Source organism: Phyllobates terribilis, unplaced genomic scaffold, assembly GCF_046119375.1.
Source record: "Phyllobates terribilis strain yellow unplaced genomic scaffold, ASM4611937v1 Scaffold_1__5_contigs__length_1240528914, whole genome shotgun sequence".
NCBI lineage: Eukaryota > Metazoa > Chordata > Amphibia > Anura > Dendrobatidae > Phyllobates > Phyllobates terribilis.
The window spans coordinates 666,809,098-666,837,065 of record NW_027362761.1 but is presented as its reverse complement, the minus strand read 5'-3'; the positions used below and the strand labels follow the sequence as shown (position 1 = coordinate 666,837,065).

The 27,968-nt window shown below is 43.5% G+C and overlaps 1 protein-coding gene across 7 annotated transcripts in view; it reads left to right on the top strand.

Moving 5' to 3' along the window:
- PIP5K1C (phosphatidylinositol-4-phosphate 5-kinase type 1 gamma) overlaps nucleotides 1–27,968 on the top strand; it is a 633,992-nt gene that overhangs the window by 498,188 nt on the left and 107,836 nt on the right. For 3 of the 7 annotated variants that reach the window (XM_073685054.1, XM_073685044.1, XM_073685035.1), the window contains one exon: nucleotides 19,675–19,815. The exons of 2 other annotated variants lie outside the window; for them this stretch is intronic. In XM_073685054.1, the coding sequence (XP_073541155.1) occupies nucleotides 19,675–19,800 (126 nt within the window). In that variant the 3' untranslated portion in view covers nucleotides 19,801–19,815. Of the gene's footprint in view, nucleotides 1–18,060; nucleotides 18,280–19,674; nucleotides 19,816–19,944; nucleotides 20,029–27,968 lie in introns of those variants that run through there. 2 more of the 7 variants (XM_073685062.1, XM_073685082.1) reach the window with 2 other exon arrangements.

Here is a 27,968-nt window from a genome sequence, read left to right as displayed (position 1 = left end):
ACGGCTACATTTATCCCAAATGTTAAGGGGAAAGAGGACAGAGATGAACATAATCCCCCAAAAATTGTAGATCTGTTTCTGTCTTACTATGAGAATTTATATAATATTAAGAATCAATTTGCTGACATGTCCCCCTTAGACCAATCCAATAAGAATAAAGAATATATCCAGGAAACACCTCTACCCAAGTTGAGCAATTCAATGATGGAAGCTTTGGAAGAGGTGATATCCATAGATGAAATTGACTCTGCGATACGATCCCCCTGTCAGGTAAATGTCCTGGCCCAGATGGCTTTACGCCAGCATTTTACAAACAGTTTAGAGAGCAACTCTCTCCAATAATGGCTAAAACATTTAATGCAATTGATGGAAACACTGTATTTGTCCCACAATCTCTAGAGGCACACATCAGCGTACTTCCCAAACCAGGAAAAGACCACTCAATAATTGCTCATTTTAGACCAATCTCTTTATTAAATATAGATATTAAACTATTTTCAAAAATACTGGCTGACAGGTTAGCTCCTTTACTCCAGTCTAAAGTCAACAATGATCAAGTAGGCTTCATCAAAGGACGAGAGGCTAGGGACAATACCATTAAGACGCTACTTATCTCCAAAGCAAGAAGTGGCTCCACTCCATTAGGTCTTCTATCTATAGATGCAGAGAAGGCTTTAGATAGAGTTCACTTGGGGTTTATTGAGGAAGCCTTGAAACAGATAAGCTTGGGCCCTTGTTACCTACAGAAAATAATGGCCTTGTATAAAAACCCATCAGCATGGGTAAGTGTAAACAATTCTCTTTCTGCCCCATTGTCCTCATTTCTTTATGTAGTGTTAATGGAGCATCTAGTCAATGCCCTCAGAAACAATAGTAATATTCAAGGATATAAAGTGGGATCTAAGTCTTATAAAGCAGCTCTGTATGCAGATGATTTGCTTCTGTATATATCCCAACCACAAATATAATTTCCAATGATCCTAAAAGAATTTGATAGATTTGGAGCAGTTAGTAATTTAAAAGTCGATTACTCTAAAACAGAGGCCTTGAATAGATCTCTTCCACAGACTGAAATCTCACAAGTTATGACTAAATTTCCATTTAATGGCAGAGAAAATCATTGAAATATTTAGGGGTTCATATTCCCTCGGACTCTAATAAATTATTTGCGCTTAATCATCAAGCTTTTTTGCACAGAACATATGGAGATTTATTGAAATATGGCAAACTGAAGCTATCTTGGCTTGGAAGAATGAATGCCATCAAAATGGATATATTACCTCATTTTTTAGATATTTTTGAAACAGTTCCGATCTCTCTACCTCATAGCTTCTTTCGTAAACGAAGATCAGCTTTAATCAAATTCATTTGGGGTAAGATTAAACCCCGTATAAACATACAGGTTCTCTCTCGTCACAAATCATTAGGTGGAGCGGGAATTCTGAATTTCTATAGGTACTTTCAGGCTTCTGCCTTGATGAGGATTTTAGATTGGTACTTCTATGCAGACTCTAAACAGGGTAGGGGTGGAACAGGAGGGCTCAGATGTCCTTTTACGACATTTACCATGGTGCCAAGAAGACTCAGTGACCTTGGCCAAATGCTATCAAACTAGGGAAACACTTAAACCATGACACACTGAGGAAAAAAATGTTTCCAGGTAGAGCTATTAGCCCACTCACATCAATATTTTATAACCCTTCCTTTCTACCCGGATATTTGCGTAGATCTTTCCTCGGTCAGACGGGCAGTGGAGGACACCTGATTGCTTCAGATTTTGGAAAATGGCATGATACCTACTTTTGTATGTTTACAAACAAAATCCCCAAATGTTAAAATCAAGTGGTTTGAATATTTGCAAATTCGATCTTTTCTAGCAGCACACAACTCTAATGTAAATTCATTCTCAAACTACACTTTCTTTGAAAACATGTTCCTTCAGGAAAGTGGTCCGACTCGTGCTATCTCTGTGATCTATGAGGGATTGGGCAGAGAGGAGGGAACGGAGAAACTGGAATTTCAGCGAACATGGGAGAGGGATTTGGAGGTTAGTTTATCCCCTTTTGAGTGGGCAAAAGGGTTCCTTTTCACACAAGCTTTCTAATGCAGGGACTGCACAAGAAAAGAACTATAAAATACTTACACGATGGTATCACTACCCATCTAAACTACATGCAATGTTCCTTACAGTTTCGGAAACATGTTGGAGATGTGAAAGTGAAGTGGGTTCTATGATTCATATATGTTGGGAGTGTTCTAAAATTAAACCATTTTAGGAGAAGGTATTTGACAATTACCAACGTATCACAGGAAACAGAGTATTGGGGTCCCATCAAATAGTTCTTCTGTCAATCCTCCCTTCCTCAATAGGTATACAAAAGAAGAATTTACTTTGATTTTGCTTAACAGCGATACAGACGGTAATTCCACGGTTTATGAAATGTAAAAACCCCCTAGCATATTAGATTGGTACAAGGAAATGGTGAATCTACACACGTGGTCAAAATTGTTGGTAATCCTCGTTTAATGAAAGAAAAACCCACAATGGTCACAGAAATAACTTGAATCTGACAGAAGTAATAATAAATTAAAAAACTATGAAAATGAACAAATGATATTTGACAATGCTTTTCAGCCCTGCTTCCACAGAATTTTAAAAAAAATTAAACTCATGAAATAGGCCTGGACAGAAATGATGGTTCTTCTTAACTTAATATTTTGTTGAACAACCTTTTGAGGCAATCATTTTCAATCAAACGATTCCTGTAACTGTCAATGAGACTTCTGCACCTCTCGAAAGGTATTTTGGTCCACTCCTCGTGAGCAAAAGGCTCCAGTTGTATCGTGTTTGAAGGTTGCCTTTTCCAGACACATGTGATTATGTTCATAATTAATCACACAGGCATAAGGACCTCTTCCCCCTTCCCCTTGACCCTTTGCCTTTTTTTTCTCTTCTCTCTTTTCTCCATCCTTTTCTTTTTTCTTCTTATATGGATTTTTCAGATATAATATAGAATTTTCCTCAACATATATGATTCTCTTATAGGCGGTTACCTTACAAACATTATATTGTTCAATATACTACCATTTGAATTATTTGAAAAAAGTGACCCCATTTGAACTTTAGACATTTTTCTATATTTCTGTTTTGTTATATTTTCTTCAAAATCTAATACAATATATTTTTCTTGATTTGCAAAATGTAAAATGATTAATAATTAATGCTTAATTGATGCTTAATTTATGTTTAATAAAACAGGTTTAATATAATATATAATGAAAAAAGCATATACAGAATGGGAGGAATAGAGGTAAGCAACAGTACATGTGAAAAAGACTTAGGTATACTAATAGATCATAGACTGAACATGAGTCAACAGTGTGATGCAGCAGCAAAAAGACAAATACAATTCTGGGATGTATTAACAGAAGCATACAGTCTAGATCACGTGAAGTCATTATCGGACTTTACTCCTCTTTGGTCAGACCTCATCTGGAATACTGTGTTCAGTTTTGGGCACCACATTTTAAAAAAGACATTGACAAACTGGACCAAGTTCAGAGACGAGCGACCAGAATGGTGACTGGTCTGCAAACCATGTCCTATGAGGAACGGTTACAGGATTTTGGAATGTTTAGCTTGCAAAAAAGAAGACTGAGAGGAGACTTAATAGCTGTCTACAAATATCTCAAGGGCTGTCACATTGTAGAAGGATCATCTTTATTCTCATTTGCACAAGGAAAAACTAGAAGCAATGGGATGAAACTGAATGGGAGGAGACACAGATTAGATATTAGAAAAAACTTTTTGACAGTTAGGGTGATCAATGAGTGGAACAGGCTGCCACGAGAGGTGGTGAGTTCCCCTTCAATGGATGTCTTCAAACACAGGCTGGACAGATATCTGTCTGGGATGATTTAGTGAATCCTGCTTTGAGCAGGGGGTTGGACCAGATGACCCAGGAGGTCCCTTCCAACTCTACCATTCAATTCTGTTTTTATATTTGCAATTGTGTATTTTTTCATGAACTCATATGAACTTTTTTGTTCAGAATAGTCACTATATTTTGCAGACATAAAAATCTTTTTCCACTAAATAATTTGATCAATTTGTCTTTTTTTCCAAAAATGTTTTATTATTTCACATATGTCTTGCATTGGTGGCCTAACACCTTGCATTGTTCATGCTTGTATGCTGGAAGCAAAACTGAACTTTGGGATACTGAAAAACGCAGCGGAAAAAGCCAGCAAAACCTGCCTTTTCTCTGCAGCTTTTTTTTTTTTTACTGCCAAGAGGTCAGGGTTTGGCTGGAGAAAAAAAGCAGCTAAAAAGCAATGTGTGAACATGGCCATATTACTCATTGCTTTCGATTGGTGAAAAAATGTTACTAAAAAGATGCAAGAATTGACATGCTGCAGTTTTCAAAAAAGCAGTTTTCTAACTCAGTCAGGAAAAAAAACAAAACAAGCGTGTGCATGGGATTTCTGAATTCTCGTAAGTTTTGCTTGTACGGTAAACAGCAGCTCTTAATTTGCATAAAAATGCAACAAAAGAGCTGCAGACACAACACAGGTTTTGATGGCTTTTTTGCTGCTTTTCTTGCTGTGTTTTGGCTGCATTTTTCAGGATTCCAAAGTTCAGCTTTGCTTCCACCATACAAGCATGACCAATACAAGATGTTAGGCCACCAATGTTGAACCATAAAACATTTTTTTGTAAAAAAGGGTAATTTGATCAAATTATTTAATGGAACAGTTTTTTATGTCAGAAAAAAAATATATATAAAAAAAAAAAGTTAATGAAAAAATACACAATTGCCAATGTAAAAACAGCAGGGGGAGTTGAATTGGTCTGGCATAGTTTACCTAAGGCCCCCTTCACACGTCCATTTTTTATGTCCGTATGCGGTCTGTTTTTAAGAACCACAAATACGGACATACACACACCCATTGTATTCAATGGTGGTGGGCACATGTCAGGTTTTTCACACGGATACGCAGACATGTTAGATTTTTTTGCGCAGCATGAACAAAATGTGAGCCGCACACTGATGAAACACGGATGACAGCTGAAGACTGTTGAGATCAACGCGACTAACAGACAATAATGGGAGTAGTGTTCAGCACCCACTGTCTACATCCTTTGTAAAATTAAGAATTAAATAACAAAAAAATGGCGTGGGCTCCCGTGTAATTTTCATAACCAGCAGAGGGAAAGCCCACGGCCGGGGACTGATGTTATTAACCTGGGAAAAGGGACAATATCCCAAAAGGTTTCCAGGTTATTAATAACAGCTCACAGCTGTTTGCTTAGCCTTTGCTGGTTAACTTACTGGAGACCACTGAAAAAAAAATGACGCAGGGTCCCCCTATAAATTCAAACCAGGAAAATCTAAACAGACAGCTGTGGGTTGATATTGCCAGGGGGGAATAAGAATTATAAGCAACGGGTCCTGTTCAATAACAGCATATTCCAACCGGAGCGCCCCTCCTCCACCTATATTGAGTCGTCGCAGCGAACTTTATAGTCAACAGATTGTGCATGCTCACCTGAAGAGGTCGTGCATTGCCTGCACAACACTGGAGAGGTACGTGACTCAACTTTGCCATCCTGATTTCCATGCAGCCTTCCCTATATCTCTCTGCTCCTACTATATACTAATGGTACGTGACCCAACTTACACCAACCACCCCCAACTTTCATTTATGACCTTGTTTACTCAACCTTTGAGTATCCAGCATCTGGTTCAGCCTTAATCAGCTGATCAAGATGAGCACAGACCACTCCCATCTGGTTCACAGCTGAATGCATTCATTTACAAATATATTGAGAGTCAGGAGTCTGTGTCCATTGCTTAAGTGTGAGAAATATGAATTAATTCTGAATTGAATCTAAAGTGAACTGAAGGTAACTGGATACTAAGTCACAGTAAGCAATGTTTGTCTTTGTTTTCACTCTCACTCCCTTAATCCTTCACTTCTTACAACCACCCCTAATCCCTACACCTAGTAAGGAACTCTTCATCTCTCCCTCCATTCTCCCCACCCATCTCACCTCCTCCTCAGAGCTATTCCTCAACATACAATCCTTTGCCTCCAAACACAGACAGCCACCTCATGCCCTCTCCTGCTCCCACCTACTAACTCTTTCTCTGCTCCTCCTTACTGCCGACGACATCTCTCCAAATCCTGGCCCTCCTCACCACATCCCCACAGTCACTTCCACCTCCTACCCATGATCTATCCCAAACTCTCGTAACCCTTCTAACCTTATACCCATCCGACCAGCCCCCCTTCCCCAGTCCCCCTAACAGGAGCTCTATGGAACGCTTGCTCCGTCTGCAACAAACTTTCCTACATTCACAACCTCTTCATCACCAACAAGCTTTCCTTCCTTGGCATCACTGAAACCTGGCTCACCCCCTCTGACACGGCCTCTCCTGCTGCACTTTCGTACGGCGGATTCCACCTCTCCCATACCCCCCGCCCCACCGGCAAGCACGGTGGAGGAATAGGCTTCCTCCTCTCAGATAACTGCTCCTTCACCCATATCCCACTGCCGCCCTCAATTACTCTCCCCTCTTTTGAAGTGCACTGCATGCGCATCTACTCCCCCTCCAACCTCCAACTGGCTGTCATCTACCGCCACCCAGGATCAGCCACCACGTTCTTTGACCACTTCACCACTTGGCTACTTCATTTCCTCTCCGTTGACATCCCCACTATCCTCATGGGCGACTTCAACATCCCCATTGACACTTCCCTCTCAGCTGCCTCTAAGCTTTTATCCCTCACTTCCTCCTTTGGTCTTACCCAGTGGTCTTCCACACCCACCCACAAAGACGGCCACACGCTGGACCTCAGCTTCACCCGCCTCTGTTCCCTATCTAACCTCTCTAACTCACCTCTCCCTCTCTCTGACCACAGCCTACTTACATTCTCTTCTCTCTCCTCCCCGGGGCAACAATCCCCACTCCACAAACTTGCATACCCTGGCAGAAATCTCAAACACCTTGACCTACACTCACTCTCTGAATCCCTTCTCCCTCTTACAGACATCAGTTCCTTACATGATGCAGATGTTGCTGGCACTTTATACAACACCACAACAGCTGCAGCTCTCGATTCGGTCGCCCCCCTCACACATACCAAAGCTCGCACAATCAACAGACAACCCTGGCACACCAGCCTAACTAAAGAACTGCGACGGCCTCCAGGGTTGCTGAGCGTAGATGGAAAAGGTCCCACTCCAATGAGCACTTCATCGCATTCCAACAGTCCCTCACTACCTTCAAGTCCACACTCCCTGCAGCAAAACAAACATACTTCTCATCTCTCATTTCCTCCCTGTCTCACAACCCCAAACAACTATTCAACACCTTCAATTCTCTCCTCCGTCCCCCAGTGCCTCCTTCCTCTCCTCTTATTTCAGCCGAAGACTTTGCCTCATTCTTCAAGCAGAAGATTGACACCATCAGACAAAGCTTTTGCCTAAAGCCCCCACAGCCCCTCCCCACACCTACTCAACCCTCCTCCTCCAAAACCACATTGTCCACCATTACGGAAGATCAACTTTCCTCTTTACTCTCCAAATCACACCTCACCACCTGTAAACTTGACCCAATCCCGTCCCACCTCATCCCAAACCTTACCACTATCTTCATCCCAGCCCTAGCCCACCTCTTCAACCTGTCACTAACAACTGGTGTCTTCCCCTCATGCTTCAAACATGCCTCAATCATACCCATCCTCAAAAAGCCCTCCCTTGACCCATACTCTCTGTCTAGCTATCGCCCCATATCACTTCTCCCCTATGCCTCAAAACTACTGGAACAACACGTCTATTCTGAGCTGTCCTCCCACCTCTCCTCCTGCTCCCTCTTCGACCGCCTACAATCTGGTTTCCGACCGCACCATTCTACTGAAACTGCACTGACCAAAGTTACCAACGACCTACTAACCGCCAAATCTAAGCGACACTATTCTGTCCTCCTCCTCCTAGACCTGTCATCTGCCTTCTTTACAGTGGACCATTCCCTCTTACTACAGACTCTCTTATCTCTTGGCATCACAGACTTGGCCCTATCCTGGATCTCCTCATATCTAACAGACAGGACATTCAGTGTCTCTCACTCACAGACCACCTCCTCCTCTCACCCCCTACTGGTCGGTGTCCCCCAAGGTTCAGTTCAAGGACCCCTGCTCTTCTCCATCTACACCTTAGGCCTGGGACAGCTCATAGAGTCCCATGGCTTTCATTATCACCTCTATGCTGACGACACACAGATCTGCCTCTCTGGACCTGATATCACCTCCTTACTAACCAAAATCCCACAATGTCTGTCTGCTATTTCATCCTTCTTCTCTGCTAGATTTCTAAAACTTAACATGGACAAAACAGAATTTATCATCTTTCCGCCATCTCATTCAACCCCCCCAACTGACCTATCCATCTTAGTCAATGGCTGCCCACTATCCCCAGTCCATCAAGCTCGCTGCCTTGGGGTAACCCTGGACTCTGAACTCTCCTTCAAACCACATATCCAAGCCCTTTCCACTTCCTGCCGACTCCAACTCAAACATATCTCCCGGATCCGCACATTCCTCAACCATGAATCTGCCAAAACACTAGTGCACACCCTCATCATCTCCCGCCTTGACTACTGCAACCTCCTGCTCTGTGGCCTCCCTTCCAACACTCTTGCACCCCTCCAGTCCATCCTAAACTCTGCTGCCCGACTAATCCACCTGTCCCCCCACTATTCCCCAGCCTCTCCTCTCTGTCAATCTCTTCACTGGCTCCCCATTGCCCAGAGACTCCAGTTCAAAACCCTAACCATGACATACAAAGCCATTCACAACCTGTCTCCTCCATATATCTCTGACCTAGTTTCCCGCTACATACCCGCACACAACCTCCGATCCTCACAAGATCTCCTTCTCTACTCCCCTCTAATCTCCTCCTCCCACAATCGCATACAAGATTTCTCCCGTGCTTCCCCTCTTCTCTGGAACTCTGTACCCCAACACATCAGACTCTCGTCGACCGTGGAAACCTTCAAAAAGAGCCTGAAGACCCACCTCTTCCGACAAGCCTACAACCTGCAGTAACCACCACTCCACAAATAATGCTGCACGACCAGCTCTACCCTCACCTACTGTATCCTCACCCACCCCTTGTAGACTGTGAGCCCTCGCGGGCAGGGTCCTCGCTCCTCCTGTACCAGTCGCCGTCACATTGTGTTCAAGATTATTGTAATTGTTCTTGTATGTATACCCCTTCTTCACATGTAAAGTGCCATGGAATAAATGGCGCTATAATAATAAGTAATAATAATAATAATAATTAATAGCCTGGGAAGGGGAAAGAGATATTGCCCCCCTCTCAGGATACCAATATCAGTCCTCAGTAGCCCTAGAAACGTTGCATCCATAAGATGCGCCAAATCTGGCGGTTAGCCTTGCTCTTCCTACTTGCCTTGGTGCGGTTGCAAGTAAAGTAATAGGGTTGGGGTTGATAGCAGCTTTGTCTTGCCAGCTGACATCAAGCTCAGGAGTTAGTAATGGAATGTAATCCCATAGTAAGTTTTGAAATAATTGCACAGCAAGAATAAAATCCTATATTTGAAATAAAACTCAACACCCTGTTTTACACATTTATTAAAAAATAAAAAGCAAATTTATACTCGCCTTTTACACCTAAACTACTGAAGCCCATGTCCACTGTAAAAAAAAACAATAATACAATAATAAACAACCATATCCCTCACCTGTCCGACATGAAGATAATCCATACTGTCCCATGCTGTAATCCATCTCTGCAACAACTGGTTTTCAGAATGAATGGTGGCATGATGTGACCATTGAGGCAGAAAACCAGGAGACAATGAGCTGCTGCAAGTGGGCCGATGAACTGCAGTAACTTCAGTGAGTTCCCCGTTAGCACCGTGAGAAAATTCTCATGGTGCTAGTGGTGATGTCATGAAGGTTACCCAAGTTTATCGGGCCCTCAGCAATACAAAGCTGACATCAACATAAACCCTATTACCCCACTTGCCACCACACCAAGTCAAGGAAGAGTGAAGCTAAGCGCCAGATTTGGCGCATGTTATGGAATGTGCCATTTTGGGGCGGCTGAGGGCTGATGTTGGTAGCCTGGGAGGTGGGGCAATATCTCTGGCCACTTCACAGCTGTCTGTTTAGCCTTTTCCTGTTTGAATTTATAGGGGGATGTCACAAACCGATCGGAGCCACGTGCCCCTGATCCTTCCTCACAACTTCCTTGAGTTCCGGGTTTAGGATAATGTGAAGCGAGCTTATAAATTTTATATATTTATTTACTCAAAAGAGCGATGCTAGGTACAATATATACAAGTGGTTACAAGATATATATATACAGTAGTCAGACAAATACAGTAAGGAAGCAGTAATACGATGCAGTAAAATTAAAAGGAATAAAAGTGAATATACCACACTTTCATCAAAGGTCTCTGGACATGGCAGGAAGGGTGCTGTCATGGGTCCAGGGCGGTTCCTTGGGTCTTTCTGCACATCTGTAGCAACAGGTGACCCTGAACAGAAGATGCCTCCTTCTCACAGAGGGACACATTTATACGTAACTTGGGCAGGGCAGAAAATAGGCGATTTACATGTAATCTCCTCTTCCCTTCTATCAGACATTTCATAATCCATTTCCCAGCAATATTCTCATTATAAGGTGCGCATGGTAATTGATCTAACACAGGAGCTTCCCCTGACTTCAGAGGTAATTCAATTAGCTATTCGTCATTGCCATGATTCAATTAGCTCCCCCATACTCTTGTCAGGAATAGGCGTTTGCACTACAAAGATATATATCCTAGCTGACCTGTATTCAATTCTCTCCTGGCTTGTAACCCTGGTGTGAACGGAGGCTCCCAGGGGTTGATGTATTGAAGGGAAACAAATGCTGATGTAAATACTTTGTCCTCTCTGAGGTGAGACTGCAGGCCCAGGTACCCATTGTGTTAATGCTAATTACCTGGAAGCAGCAGGAAGAAGGGGGGAACACATGGCCCTCCAACCCCCTGCTGACCATCCTGCATGCCAACCTCCAATACAGTGTCCTTTAGCACAAGCAGAACATCTCACCTTGTACATAGTACACATCATATTGCAGGCTGATATTATGGTCTATGAAATAACTATCCCATCAATGGTGCAATATATATGATGTTGTCCCTCACACCTGGCACTATACCTTTCTCTCATGGCATATTCCTTACATTGGTCAGCTGCTGTCAGCTTACAATCATTATTACTCGTTATAAACATTTGTCGTGTCCCTGTGAACGCCATCCTGGGCAATAGCATCCTTTTGGTAATTGCCTTTTGGAGCCGGCATAGTAACGTAATGGTAATTAAGTCATATCCTGACTGTGGGAAATACACCATTTCCCCTGGGGTCCTTTGAAGTCAGACAGACTAGCATTCCTGCTGAGACCTTCATAACTGGGAATACGAATTTCCAGTCCCTGGCCTCACCACAGGGGACAATAGTTTTTTCTATCCCGCCACCCCCCCCCCCCCCCCCGTGAATTCACCAGTAAAGACTAAGCAAACAGCTGTAAGCTGTTGTTAATAGCCTGGGAACCTTTTGGGATAGTGTCCCTTTTCCCAGATTATTAACAGCAGCCCCCAACTGTGGGCTTTCCCTCTGCTACTTAAGAAAATTATGCGGGAGCCCACACCATTTTTTTATTTAATTCTTAATTTTACACAGAATGTACACAGCAGGTGCTGAATACAACTCCCATCATTGTTGCCTGTTCGTGCTGATCTCAGGGAGACCAAGCAACAATGATGAGAGCTGCCTTCAAGAGCCGGCACCTGGGATCAGCGTGAACTGTACTGCTTTTCCCAGGCATAAGTACGTGACACACAGACAGCACGCGGATGTGAAACACTGACAGCAAATGAATATATGGATGTCACACAGATGTCACGTACGTATTTACGGATGGCACACTGACACTGGTCTCCTTCACATGTCCTGGTGATTCCTGTACTGAAAAAAACAGTACTGGTGAGATCCAAGACATTGGCAGTGCATTGAGTTGGTCAGGCATAGTTTACTTTAACACATATCACTAATTTACTTAAACTGTACTAATCCCAACTGCCTTGCTCAGTTTAACACACCAAGACATTTCGGTTTAAACTTGGGAAAACCACAAAAATAAATGCGTTTCAGTTCCTATTGTACCTGCTTTTTTCTTCATCAGCTGTGGTGAAACACATGTCTGGTCTCTTATGGGTGAACTGCCCACATTTAGGTATTATTTGTGTGTATACCATTTGCAATTCTTCCCCCTTTTTTCTTGTATTTATTCTCTATTATGGATTATGCACATTACTAGCTATTGAACCCTTTCTACAACCAGGTGGCAAGCATTTTTATTGATATATGCTTCCCCATCCTGGTATTTGCTCCCCCATCCTGCTCCCCCATCCCGGTATATGCTCCCCCATCCTGATTTATGTTCCCCCATCCTGGTATATGCTCCCGATCTTTCTCCCCCATCCTGGTATATGCCCCCCATCCTGTTAGACCCATCCGAGTATTTTTGCCCCCATCCTGGTCCCTCATCCTGGTATTTGCATCCTCATCCTGGTATTTGCATCCCCATCCTGGTAACTGCTCCCCCATCCTGGTATATGTGCCCCCATCCTGGCATTTGCACCCCTATCCTGGTATTTGTGCCCCCATCCTGGTCCCCCATCCTGTTATGTGCTTCCCTCATCCTGCTCCCCCATCCTGGTATATGTTCCCCCATCCTGGTATTTGTGCCCCTATCCTGATACCCCATCCTAGTATATGCTCCCCCACCTTGGTCCTGTTTTATTTTTCTGCCCCATCCTGGTATATGCTCCCTCATCCTGTGCCCCCATCCTGGTATTTCTGCCCCCGTCCTGGTATATGCTCCCCCATCCTGGTCTCCCATCCTGGTAAATGCTCCCCCATTCTGGTATATGCTCCCTCATCATGCGCCCCCATCCTGATATTTGCGCCCTCATCCTGGTATTTCTGCCCCCATCCTGGTATATGCTCCCTCATCCTGGTCTCCCATCCTAGTATATGCTCCCCCATTCTGGTATATGCTCCCCCATCCTGTTATATGTTTTCCCCATCCTACTCCGCCATCCTGGTTTTTGTGCTTCCATCCTGGTCGCTCATCCTGGTATATGCTCCCCCATTCTGGTATTTTTGCCCCCATCCTGGTCCCCCATCCTGGTATTTGTGCCCCCATCCTGGTCCCCCATCCTGTTATGTGCTTCCCCCATCCTTCCACACCCATCCTGGTCGCCCATCCTAATATATGCTCCCACATCCTGGTCCTCCAGCCTGATATATACGCCCCCATCCTCTTATTTGCACCCTCATCCTTGTATTTATGCCCCATGCAGCACGGTGAGTGGCTCAGTGGTTAGCACTGCAGCTTTGCAGTGCTGGGGTCCTGGGTTCAAATCCCACCAAGGACAACATCTGCAAGGAGTTTGTATGTTCTCCCCGTGCTTACATGGGTTTCCTCCAGGTTCTCCGGTTTCCTCCCACATTCCAAAGACATACTGATAGGGAATGGATATTTTGAGCCCCAATGGGGTCAGCGATGATAACGTATGTAAAGCGCTGGGGAATATGTTAGCGCTATATAAAAATAAAAGATTATAGATGCTGGTATATGTTCCCTCATCCTGCTTCCCCATCCTAGTATATGCTCCCCTATCCTGGTATTTGTGCCCCCATCCTAGTATATGCTCCCCCATCTTGGTCTCCCCATCCTGGTATATGTGCCCCCATCCTGGTATTTGTACCCCCATCCTGGTATTTGTGCCCCCATCCTGGTATTTGTGCCCCCATCCTGATCCCCAATCCTAGTATTTGTGCCCCCATCCAGGTACATTCTCTCCCATCCTGGTCCTCCAGCCTGGTATACTCTCCCCCATCCTGGTATATGCTCCCCCATCCTGTTATATACTCCCCCATCCATCCACCCATAAATTAAATAAAAAAAAACACTCCCCACCTTTCCATCACTCTCCTGCAGTTTGTCTCCAGTGTTATTTTACTAAAATGGCGCCGGAATCAGCGCCTGCATAGCGAGATATCCGGCGCCATTTTATGTTATTGAAGACAAATGTGCATTGTGCAGTGTCTTCAACAAATTGGCACTGGAGTACAAGCATATGCATACCGCGCTGTCCGGCGCCATTTTGTTGAAGACACACTGCAAATATCGCTCTGTGTGCAAACGCCGATTCTGACATCACACTCCTCTCCTGGTCTCTGGCCCAAACAGAGGCGCCACGGCCACACTCCTCCAGGTATGTGCTTATGGCGCCGAAGATCACAGCATGCGTTGAGCGCATACCACCATCTCCAGCGCCACACTTCTCATTCCTGTCTGGGATGTGAATGTGTTTTTCTGCCCTGCCCTGGCCAGACTGAGCAGGCGCAAGTCTATAGAGGCTTCGGACAAACGGACACATCCCTGGTTATATTCATTCAATTGAATAGGAGGCGGATTTGCAGTACGCCGCGACAGCCACTACCACTTGACGGCGGAGCCCCGCAGGAGAGTACTTCCTACGGATAGGGCATCAATGTAAAAGTAGTGCACAACTTATTTAAGGCCTTCTAGATTGTCTTTAGCAGTCTAGCTGAACCAACATGTGTTCTCTTTGTTGCTTGTGTCTGTGTTGTGTTTTTTGCCTTTACTGTATTGTTGTTTATATATATAATTTTCTTTTACTAAGGTTAAGTTCACACGTAGCGTTTTGAAGTGTTTTTGCGGCGTTTTTTCCGCCCGCAAAAACGCTTGTTAATTGGTTTGCCATGCATAGCAATTCGAATTCGGATGTGCTATGCACATGATGCGTTAATTAATGTGCCGAATTCGCATTGCGTTACAAAATGCAGCATGGTCATTTCTAGCGCGATCACGCCGCAAATTCGCGGCCACTGAGTTACATTGAAACGCAGCAAACCCGCAGGTAAATGTGAATTTCCGGCTTTTCAATTAAATGTAATGGGCACAAATTCACGGTGCGTGTGGTACCTGGGATGAAGAGGAGACTACAACTCCTCTCATCCCAACCGCCGCTCCCGCTGATAACAGCGGGAGCAGCATGGATGGGAGGAGAAGTAGCCTTCCCAGCCAAGCCGGCTACCACTCGCAGTAGAAAAAAAGAAATAAAAAAGTTAAAAATAAAAAATAAACATCTATACTCACCTGGCCGGCAGTACTTACAGGACCTGCACTGACGTCACGGATCAGCTGATGATCTTGTGACCATCAGCTTATCGTAAGCTCACCGGGGCTGATCAGCTGATCTTCAGCTGATCAACCCCAGTGACCTCCTCCTGCATGTATACTGACATGGGGTGATTTTACATCGAATGTGACACAAATCGTCGTGGCACACTTGGTGTTACGTGGACTGCGTCGTTGACGGCGGACAGGTGAGGAATATGGTTGTTTTTTATTTTACATTTTTTTCAGGAGATCAAGGGCTTTGCAGACCCGTGTAATAAAAAAAATTGTAGAACCGTGTGTTTTTGAAAAAGCGGTGACCATTATACTACGCCCTCCATTACTAACCTTGGCTTCACGTCAGCCACCAATACAAGGCTGACGTGAACCCAAACCCCATTACCCCACTCGCCACCGCTACAGCGCAGTTGGAAAAGCGAGGCTAAGCACGAGATTTGGAGCATCTTATGGATGTGCTATTTCTGGGACTGCTGAGGGGTGATATTAATAGCCGTGGAGGGTGCTAATATTCATGACCGCTTCCCTGGCTATTAATATCAGCCCGCAGCTGTCTAGTTTAGCCTTTGCTGGTTAGATTTTATAGGGGGACCCTATGTCAATTTTTTTCTGGGGTCTCCCTGTAATCTAGCCAGTAAAGGTTAAACAAACAGCTGTGAGCTGATATTAATAGCCAGGGAACATTGTTGGCTAATGGCCCCTTCCCCGGCTAATAATATCGGCCCCCAGCAGTAGGCTTTCCCTCTGCTGGTTATAAAAATTACGCGGGAGCCCACACCATTTTTTCTTTTAATTTTCGGCTCTATGCCCACGATCGGACATAGCAGCTCTTTGGACGCATATTTTTGCTGCATCCAAAACGTTGCATTCTATTGAATGCAAGTAACATCATTTTTAAGGTTGAAGGAAGACTAAGTCCATCTAGTTCAACCCATAACCTACCATGTTGATCCAGAGGAAGGCAAAAATAACCCATGTGGCAAACACTAAGCTCCACATTGGGGAAAATTCCTTCCTGACTCCATACGACAATCAGACTAGTTCCCTGGATCAATGCCCTATCAAGGAATCTAGTATATATAACCTGTAATATTATACTTTTCAAGAAAGACATCCATGCCCTTCTTAAATTTTAGTAGTGAATCACTCATTACAACATCATGCGGCAAAGAGTTCCATAGTCTCACTGCTCTTACAGTAAAGAATCCGCGTCTGTGATTATGATTAAACCTTCTTTCCTCCAGACGTAGAAGATGCCCCCTTGTCCCCGTCTCAGGCCTCAGAGTAAAAAGATCAGTAGAAATTATGTTCTTCTCATGAGCATCTATGCCTCTTTTAATGCATCCCACATGAACCATGCGGATTTACCACATTCATTACTTTGTTGTGCTCAAATTTCTGTTGGGGAGACTATCGACTCTGCAAGAGAATTTGACATGCTGCGGTCCTGAAAGATGCGCCAAATTTCAGTATCCACGATTGATTCGCAGCCTCTGATGAACACATAGTGGACATGGGATTTCTAGAGATTCCATCCACTATGCTGTAAAATCTGTACGCTGCTGGTTTGACGCAGTATAAACACGCAGCGTCAAACCTGCAGCGGCTCCTTATCGTGGCCACGTACCCAAACTCACCCGCAGCATGTCAATTTCTGTAGCAGACATGCCAGTCTCCGCTGCAGATTTTGACCAATTGAAGTGTCATTATATGCGGTGGATTCACATGTACCTATAATAAAAGTGCGGCATTAGAACACTGCATTTTGGACGCAATAGTGCTGATCGGGGGGACGTAGCGGCTAATGAACCAGCTGTGAGATGTTAATTATGGCCAGGGACCATGTTTGCCTAATGGCACCTTACCAGGCTAAAATTAGCAGCTCACAGCAGCCGTATAAATTACATGAATAGAATTGCTAATAAATATCGAGCGAATGGGACTAGCTGACACCCAGCTCTTTTGTTTGGTGATGACAAGGTGTCAATCAGACCTTTTCATGACCAAATTTAATTAAAGTAAATTAAAGAGTTAAATAAACACACAGACACAGTGTAAACACTTTATTTGAAATACAACAAACACATTCTTTAATCATTTAAATGAACCAATATACTCACCCCAGTTCTTATGGTAATCCAAGGGTTTAAGCAATGTGCCACTAAACAACTTTATTTAGCTCCAAAAAGCATTCATTGATGTACAAAAACGCTTCAAAAAACGCATCAAAAACGCGGCAAAAACACATGTAAAATCCGCATGCATTTTTTCTGCCAGGGGGAGGCAAAAACGCTCAGGAAATTTCTGCTTAAAATCCGCATTGTGTTCACATAGCCTAACTCAATAAAATATATGTTTTTATTAAAAATATTGTTGTACATTTCTCGCTTTGGTTACAACCATGTAAACATAGCCGCAAAAAAGCCAGCAAAACCTGCTTTTCTACTGCCAAGGGATCAGTTTTTTTGCTGCAGAAAAAACTACAAAAATGCAACATGTGCATATAGCCTCAGGTTTAAAAAAAATAATTACCGTGTGTTGGTGTGATATGGTACGTGCGTACAATTTTGTGTATATTTATATTTTACTGATTTTCATAGTGTTCTCTTGTTATGCTGTGTCCCTCTGTGCTTTCCCTCTAATGTTGACTTCTCTTTTAGGATGAGTTGATATTTGTTAATTGATGAATAGCTGTTATTTATCATCTGATATCAGCTCCCACAGCTTATTGTATTGTTATCTTTCACAGGGTTAGTGAATAATGCTGTTTGCTAATATGCTAATGACATATTGAACCAGGCCAGTTTGTTGATTTTGTAAAGCAATGGAAGGACCAACAATGCCACCTTCCCCCCTGACCTGTGTATGAGGAGAGGGACTTTTAAAACATCAGCCAGGAGAGACAAGAGAGTTAGATGCTGTGAGGACAGCATGTCAGAGAGAATAGGAGAAACCTGGATGATTTTGGAAATACTGCTGGAGGAATATATACAGAGAAGCATATGGACTATTTTATCCTCTGTCTGCTGGATTGTTGGACTCTCATCTCCCGGGCCGATTATCCTGTTATTTAACTGCATTCGTGTTCTGGACTATTTTTATCCTCTGTGTGGTGGATTGTTTATGGACCTTTTGGTTTTGCCTATAATAAAGGTCTTGGATTTCTTCAATCTTCTCTCGCTCTGTTGATTGTGTGATGTTGGAGAAGGACCCCATGACATACCGTATACTCTCATTTGTTACCGGCACTTCATTTGTTACTGGCTCCTTTGTCTGGTCTCCTGACAGTTTTGTAGTACCCAGCCTCCTGTGATAAAGTCTGTGGACCCAACAAGAGAGCCAAAGAAGTGCCAGGAAAAGTGAGCATAGTGTTTTTACTCTCTGCTGTTCTTAATCAGCACAATCTGCACAAAATCATGCGATTTAGTGAGGTTTAACCACTTTTGATTTCCCTGGGCATTCTTGCTGAATTGCTGAAGAAATTTTTGTAGTTAATATGTTACGTGTGGATGTATCCTTGATCTGCTATTTATGACCTTTTTCAAATACTGTGGATTTTTTCCTGAAATTCCTTCCCGCCATATTTTTTTCATATTCTTCTATGTGATGCGTGCCATATCTAAGTTTTGGAGACCGTTTTGCAGATGCCACTTTGGATTTTCAATCTAGGCAGTTTCTGTGTATGAGAAAGCAATGTATGTTATATTTCAGAATAACAGAAGAGTAGGCTATATCTTTCATTTTACCGTCCTACAGACATCGACAGGTATGCCACTGTGAAATGTCATTCTGGCACCTATAAGTCTGAAATACATAACATGCGTGTGCCGTAACTGTCTGTTCTATTAACCTTCCCATCAATATTTGTTTGATTTATAAGAATAATGCACAGGCTCTAATTTTAACAATAATTTACAATATTGAGATTTTCAAAAGCGTAATTTTTGTCTTCTCCAGCTTGTGAATGCTTTATTTTTGCACCATAAAAATTGCAGTGTAATCTATTTCTCTAATCCTAGTTCTTACAAAATCCAAACATCTAAATCTGACAAATTGCTGTAGTTATTCTCTACTGCAAGAATGTAATTATATCCCTGGTATTGTCTTAAACTGAGCCCTGCATGTCCTTGCTATTCTCCTGTATTGCATGGGTCTGACTCCACTCCCCTCTCTCCTGTTTCTATACATTTTTCTTCTATTTTGCTCATGTATAGATGAATTTCTGCTTTCCTCTCCCTTTCCAAATGTTATGGTCTGTTTCTGGCTGTGTATCATGTTATATGTGGCAATCTCAACTCATTCTTAGTCACTTCATTCATCTTTCTCTCACCTCTGTGTTGGATGTATCTCACTCTTCAAATAGTTCACGGATGGGCGTTATTGGGTGTATTCCCCCCGCTTCGACAGGATGCACTCTGCTTCATCATCCACTGACTCTGTAAGTACGATCAGTGCAATCATTTCATTTAAGGTGACAAGACAAAGCTAAATATACGTGAGATGAGTCTAATCCTAGCATCTCCTGTAGACCCTCCAGGCGTATATGCATCCGTTTATTTTGTTCTTATTTTCTTCTCTTCCCCCTCCCCTCCTTCCTCTTCTGCCTTTACTTTTCTCCTCATTGCTTGTGTAGCCTCCAGATGACCGGAGCTGGATTTATTCTCCACTCCACTATAACCCCCAGGTACAATCTGTCTCGGAGGAGGAGAGCGACACAGTAAGTTCTTGAAGGAAGCCTAATAGCACTTTTTCTGTGTTTTTGTTTTGTATAATTTAACTGTCAAATGGCTTTTGACATTAAATTATGGTAAGAAGGCAGAAGACATTTTCAGAATTTGGATTACAGCAGTTCCCCATTTGTGTAAAGCTGGTTTTGCCATAGAAACATTTAAAACCACACCAGCCTCTTACATGATGGTAATACTATTTAGAACAGCAGAGAGAAGCTTTAGCTTTCTGTTCATGGCGCAGAATGAGCAATCAATTATGTGATGCAAAAAAGCTCTTGCTAGGATATGTTGCATTCTGTGTGTGTATTTTCATATGTACATTTGTACAAGTTAAAGGGAACCTGGCCTGTGAAAAAAACACCATTAACCTGCAGATATAAGGTTAATCTGCAGGTTCTGATATTGCCCAGCGCTGGCACTTGGACCCACGCTGCCGGGAGGAAATTAACTTTATTCCTCCTGGCAGCATTCGGGTTCCTGTCATAGGGGAGGCACTAGCACAGGTTCTGTGTTTAGAGGGCAGTGGCTGTAACCATGCCCCCCGCACTGACTGTAAGCTGGCCCTAATGCAAAGTAAGGGCCACCTGTCTGAGCAGTGGACATTGCAGACACCTTTTCAGTGCTGCCCGCTGCAGTGTAATCAACTCCCAGATGACTGATGAAGGTCTTACTGACCGAAACGTCTTGAATCTGGAATTCCTATGAACAATAAAGTAATTCAGTTCATGTGAAGAAGCGAGTTCCAAGTCTTTCTTACACTGTTTAAAGGATTGGGGTCCTACTTGTGCACAGAAGTATACCCGGAAGTGCAGTGTTTGTTATCATAATGGCCCTAATGCACAGACTATGTCAGTAAGTGCGGGGGAGTGGTTACAGCAGTCGCTCTCTATACATAGACTGAAGTCGCGTCGGTGCCACCTCTATAGAACCCAAACACTGCCGGGGGGAAATAAAGTTCCTTTCCTCCCGGCAGCGTGGGTTTAAGTGCTGGCACCGGGCAGGTTCACAACACTATTAACCTGCTGATTAGTCCCATGTCTGCAGGTTAATAGTGTTTTTTCAGGTGACAGGTTCCTTTTTAGGAAGGAATCAAACAAGCGGGGAAAATGTCTATTTATTCAGAGTCTGTAGAAAAACACAATACACAAAAGAAAAAGATACTAGTGAAACTCTGGCTACTTATTTTAGGTCCATTAAGCTGTCCTAATATACCCACTGGGGCAGATTTACTAATGATCACCTTACCTCCGGAGGCCAATTTTTCCCCCTTTACCCCCCAAGGCTGTTTTCACCTTCATGACCAGATTTTGCAGTTCTGACCAGTGTCACTTTATGAGGTAATAACTCTGGAATGCTTCAATGGATCCCACTGATTCTGAGAGTGTTTTTTCGTGATATATTGTACTTCATGATAATGGTTACATTTTCTTTGCTATGACTTGAGTTTATTTGTGAAAAAAGCAGAAATTTGGCTAAAATTTTAAAATTTAGAATTCTTATGCTCTTAAATCAGAGAGATATGTCACACAAAATAGTTAATAAATAACATTTCCCACATGTCTACTTTACATCAGCACAATTTGTTAAACAAATTTTCTTTGTTTGTTAGGATGTTAAAACGTTTAACAATTGACCAGCGATTTCTCATTCTTACGACAAAATTTACAAAACCATCTTTTTAGGCACCACATCACATGTGAAGTGACTTTGAGGGTCTCTACAACAGAAAATACCGAAAAGTGACACCATTTTAAAAACTGCACCCCTCAAAGTGCTCAAAACCACATTCAAGAAGTTTATTAACCCTTCAGGTGCTTCACAGGAGCTGAAGCAATGTGGAAGGAAAAAATGAACATTTAACTTTTTTACTAAAATTTTACTTTAGACCCACATTTATTTTATTTTCACAAGGGTAACAGGAAAAAATGGACCCCAAAATGTGTTGTACAATATCTCCTGAGCTCGCCAATATGTGGGGGAAAACCACTGTTTGGGTGAACAGGAAGGGCTCGGAATGGAAGGAGCGCCATTTGACTTTTTGAATGCATAATATGCTGGAATAATTAGCAGATGCCAAGTCTTGTTTGGAAAGCCCCTGATGTGCCTAAACAGTAGATACACAGTATTTTCACAAGGGTAACAGGAGAAATTGGACCCCAAAAGTTGTGCTATTTCTCCTGAGTACGCTGGTATCCCATATGTGGGGGAAAGCCATTGTTTGGGTGCACTTCAGGACTCGGAAGGGAAGGAGTGGTGTTTTGGAATGCAGGTTTTGATGGAATGGACTGCGGGTGTCATGTCGCGTTTTGAGAGCCCCTGATGTGCCTAAACAGTGGAAACACCCCCCCACCACTACAATTGACCCCATTTTGAAAACTAGATCCCAAAAGGATTTATTCAAATGTGTGGTGAGCAAAACGTTGTGTTGTGAAAAAAAAAAAAAAAAAAAATTTCCAGAAAATTATTCTTTTAGCCGCAAATTTAATTTTCACAAGGGTAACAGGAGAAAATGGACCACAAAATCTATGGTGCAATTTCTCCTGAGTATGCTGGTATCCCATATGTGGAGGAAAACCACTGTTTGGGTGCACATCAGGACTCGGAAGGGAAGGAGTGGCGTTTTGGAATGCAGACTTTGATGGAATGGTCTATTGGCGTCATGTCGCGTTTGCAGAGCCCCTGATGTGCTTAAGCAGAAAAAAAAAACACAAGTGACCCTATATTGGAATTGATCTAGTGTTTTCCTGGTATGTGAGTTTTATAATGTGATTGCATAAACGCAAATTGTGTAGCGTGCATCAGGTTTTCATACTTAAGTTGTGTAGTGTACGTCAGGTTGTCCATATGTGAGTTGTGTAAGTCAGAAATGAATTTAGTAGTCCATGCATGTGTGGTACAGTTTGAAGCATTCTTTTATATACAGGCCAGGTTTTTTGGGGCAGGTGTCACATTGCCTAATGGTGTCCTTCCATATCCCCCTTTTGTAACAGACTCCGCACCTTTTTTGCAACCTAACTTTCTTTGAGGTTTGAGGGACCTCACCGACGAAATGTTGGCCTGGTATGATACGAGCACCTTCAGTTCTGGAAGTACTGGGGCCCGCTCTTTCCTGACTGCCAAATATTAGGGACTTAATCACTACCTCCTGGAACTGAAGGTACGTACTGGTCTGGCCTGCACTGTTAGAACCCTCCTGTTTGTTTTTCTATCTTGTGCTTTGCGGTCACGTGACCATCTGCCTTTATATTCCAGCTCCGCCCTCCTGGCTGTGTTGGACTTCAGTGTTTGACTGTTTTGCTAGCCAGGTGCTTCTGTGCCTTTCTCTGTCAAGTTCGCTTGGTCCTCTGGGACCTCTAGTACTTTTTGTCAGTTTGTCTTTTTGTGCTCTGCAACAACTACTGTTTAGGAGGTGTCCCATTTTTGTCCCAGTCCTTAGTTCATTTAGGGACCCCTCCCTTAATTCTATAGGTCTTCATTCAGACTAGCTGAGGACTAAGGCGGGTCTGTTCACAAGGAACAGGCAGCCCGCTACATCATAGGGATTCAGCTTAGTCTTACTGTAGGGACAGCTTTCCCCTATCTTTCCTAAGTACATGTTGCAGATCATAACATGCACATCATGATAGCACAAAAGCATTGTACATTGCCATCTGTATGATGTGCACAACCTGCTTCTTGGACCACACCTTGGCTTTTCTCATAGCACTGTACGACATGAGGACTTGATCAGAGAGATCAACTCCCAATTGTTCTTGTTGTACTTAAATACACAGTGTGGTTTGTGGACCTGTATAGAGGTACCTCGTACAGTCGTGGGGGTGCTGCCATCACCATGTATGGTGGTCAAGAAAAGGACATCTCTCTTATACTTGACCACCAACGTGGTGTCGCTACATTGGGCTCTGCTCTCACCCTTTCTGAGTAGCTGCCCAATTAGCGTCTTAGGGAGGCCTTTCTGATTTTTGTGGACAGTACCGCAGGCTGCGGTAGCTCGCTCAGAGAGGGACTTGAAGAGTGGAATGCTGGTGTAAAAGTTATCTACATAGAGGTGGAATTCTGGGGGTTCAATCTGGGTATCCTTCCCTTAATAAACTATAAACCTGTGGGTGTACCCTGTGGTACTTTCGCACAGCTTGTAGAGTTTAATACCTTACCTGTCCCTCTTCCTAGGCAGGTATTGCCGGAATGTGAGCCTCCCCTTGAAATATATTAGGAACTCATCCACTCAGTTGTCCCTTTGAGGCACATACACCTCAGCAAACTTATTGCTGAAGTGATCAGTGACCGGCCGAACTTTGAAAAGTTGGGATCATCTTGGGGAGGTCCCCGTGCATTATCATTATAATGTAAAAACTTGTGGATGTCCTCAAAACGTTTACGGGTCATGCGTAACAGTGGAGTGAACACTCCAATATTGCAGAATTTCTGACTTCTTCACTATCCCCATGTGAATGACCAGGCCCCAAAGCATCTTAATTCTTACTGCATCTACAGAGGTCCAGTTTGAAAATGATGAAGGGCGGTTTTGTGGCAAAAATTGCTGGGCGTACAAATTTGTCTCAGCCAGCATGAGGTTTACAAAATCCGCAGAGAAAAAGATTTTGGAAAAGTCTATTTCTATGAAGCCGGTGGTGTCAAATTGGATTTCTGATTGCGCCACAAAATCAGGAATCTGTGGTTCATAGTCTTCAGGGGGTAAGGCCTATATGGGGTCAGTAACCGTGGGCACTGGTTAATTTTCTGTCCTGGGACGTCTATGTGGAGGTTCAATAATACTACAGGAAGAGGACAGTGGATATACTCTCCTTCACTATCAGTGTCAGAGGCAAGGAAAGCGTATGCCTCCTCCGCTGAATTCCAGGTTTCGGACGAGCGGGACATTTTTTCATGCATGCGATGTTTGTATGTGTACCATATTTTATTCAGGTGTGTGTATGTGTTTAGTGTAAACTTTTTTTATTTAGAAGAGAAAAAAAAAAAACTGGAGGTTGATCACTGATGTGCGTCATTAATCAGCGCTTGACGGCTGTAGGACAGACACAAGGATGTGATTCTTTTTTCCACGCTAACTCTAACCCCAACTCAATTCAACCTAAAATACTGTAGTAAATGACGATTACTACAGTATATTTTTACTGTCCCTAATCTACTTCTATCAACTAATCTAAAATATTTTTTACTCAATTGTTTTTTCACCCAAAAAAAACAAACAAACCAGACATCAGTGATGTTCGTCACCGACAAGCGCTGTAGGATGCACGCACGGATGTGGTACAAAAAAAGGATAAAAATAATAGACATGAAAAAAAAAGTCCTTGCCAAAAACTAGCACTGATGCTGATCAGTGGTGTACGTCTGAGTCTGATCAGCGGCTGAGTGGCTGTAGGACGCAGACACAGAGTTGTGCAAAGAGGGGGGGCAGAAAAAACAGTTGCGGAAAAATAAAAGTTGTGGAAAACAGTGAGCACGAGTGCAAGTCAGTGATTTGCATCACTGATCAATGCTCAGCGGCCACACGAAAAGGAAAATAACTGCCAAAAAATTAGCGATCAAGTACTGATCAGCACTCAGCGGCAGAAGGGTGGATGGAGTGGAAGGGGGGGTAGGAAGGGACAAGGTGGTGAAAGGGGGTATAGAGAGACTGGGGTGGACTAGGACAGATCAGGCAAGGATCAGGGAGGGATCAGGAATAGAAATGAGCGAAAAAGTTCGCCAATCTTAAAGTCGGCACGAACATTGCACATTCGGATTCATGTTCGGAACCCTGAGCATCTTCCTCTCAATCGGCAAAATTCAGCCAAAGTTCGATAAATCATTGCATCTCCACTAATGCTTTTTTTAGGACTTTGGCTAGGATTGTGGTATGATGAGCTGGGGGGGGAACGTGTTTGATGAGGAGAGGAGGTGAGGAGAGGTCAGAGGAGCGACTGTTATTCTTAATTTTTTTTCACCGGACCATAAGACGCACCTAGGATTTAGAGGAGGAAAATAGAAAAAAAAATTGAAGCAAAAAATGTGGTTATGATACACTGTTATGCAGGAGGTGAATCTGCTGCTGACACTTGTAGATCCAGGTATGGTGTGTCTATGTCTGTGCTGCTGATGGAAATCCTAGGACATCGGAAGATTTCTTAAAAGAATAAATTTATTAGTACAGGTTTTTCAAGTCAATGCGTTTCGAAGTGGCTCAGGACCTGTTCCTCAGGACCTGTTCCTCAGGACAAAGCCAATTCGTGTCATGTCACACTAAAGCAGTTTTATTTTTTTGAAAAAACCCGCCAAACAGTGCACATGAGCTCTCAGAGATCATGTGTCAGACCGTTAGATTATTATTATTATTATCATTTATTATTATAGTGCCGTTTATTCAATGGCGCTTTACATGTGAAAAAGGGGGTATAGATAGCAAAAACAATTACAGAAATCTTGAACAAAAATGCAACGGCAAACTGGCACAGGAGGAGAGAGGACCCTGCCCGTGAGGGCTCACAATCTACAGGGGATGGGTGAGGATATAGTAAGTAAGGGTAGAGCTGGTCATGCAGGGGTGTGGTGGAGCAAGGGATACTGCAGATTGTAGACTTGTTGGAAGAGGTAGGTCTTCAGGTTCCTTTTGAAGGTTTCGACACTAGGCGAGAGTCTGATGTGTTGGGGTAGAGAGTTCCAGAGTACTGGTGCACGGGAGAAATCTTGTAAGCGATTGTGGGAAGAGGAGATCAGAGGGAGTAGAGAAGGAGATCTTGTGAGGATCAGAGGTTGCGTGTAGATAAGTACCGGGAGACTAGGTCACAGATTTATGGAGGAGACAGGTTGTGGATGGCTTTGTATGCCATGGTTAGGGTTTTGAACTGGAGTCTCTGGGCAATGGGGAGCCAGTGAAGTGATTGACAGAGAAGAGAGGCCGGGGAATAGTGTGGGGACAGGTGCATTATTCGGGCAGCAGAGTTCAGGATAGATTGGAGGGATGTGAGAGTGTTACAGGGGAGGCCACAGAGCAGGAGGTTGCAAAAGTGAAGGCCGGAGATGATGAGGGCATGCACTAGTGCTTTTGCAGATTCGTTGTTGAGGAATGCGCGGATCCGGGAGATATTTTTGAGTTGGAGTCGGCAAGAAGTGGAAAGGGCTTGGATATACGGTTTAAAGGAGAGGTTAGAGTACAGGGTTACCCAGAGGCAGCGAGCTTGTGGGACTGGAGAAAGTGGGAAACCATTGATTTTGATGGATAGGTCAGATCGGGGGGCTGAGTGAGATGGGGGAAAGATGACAGGACAGAAGCGTCACTACTGGTCACGGAAAGCGTCAGAGAACCTCCAGAGGCAGACAAGTGGAGGCAAGTGACCAAAAGAAGCAAGAAGACCATGGAGACACCACCCACCACACAACTGAGAAACAGATTCCAAGGACTTGTGGAGGACGAAGATGGCACACCTAAGGATGAGACACTACCAGCAAGCAAAAAAGAAAAGAGCACCCAGAAACACCCAGAAGCGACAAGAAAAAGGACAGCCAAGAAGGGAAGAAGAGTGGTGGTGGTGGGAGACTCACTACTGAGAGGAACAGAAGCAGCTATCTGCAGACCGGACATAACCGCAAGAGAAGTATGCTGCCTCCCAGGGGCGAAGATCAAGGATGTTACCGATAGGATACCGAAGCTCATCAGTTCCAAGGATGTCCACCCATTTCTTCTGATACATGTTGGCACCAATGACACGGCAAAGAAGGACCTACCGACAATCTGCAAGGACTTTGAAGCATTGGGGAAGAAAGTAAAAGAACTGGATGCGCAGGTAGTTTTTTCTTCTATCCTTCCAGCAGACGGGCATGGCGTCAGGAGATGGAACAGGATCCTTGATGTGAACAACTGGCTGAGACGATATTGCAGACAACAAGGATTTGGATTCCTGGACCACGGTGTGAATTACCTCTA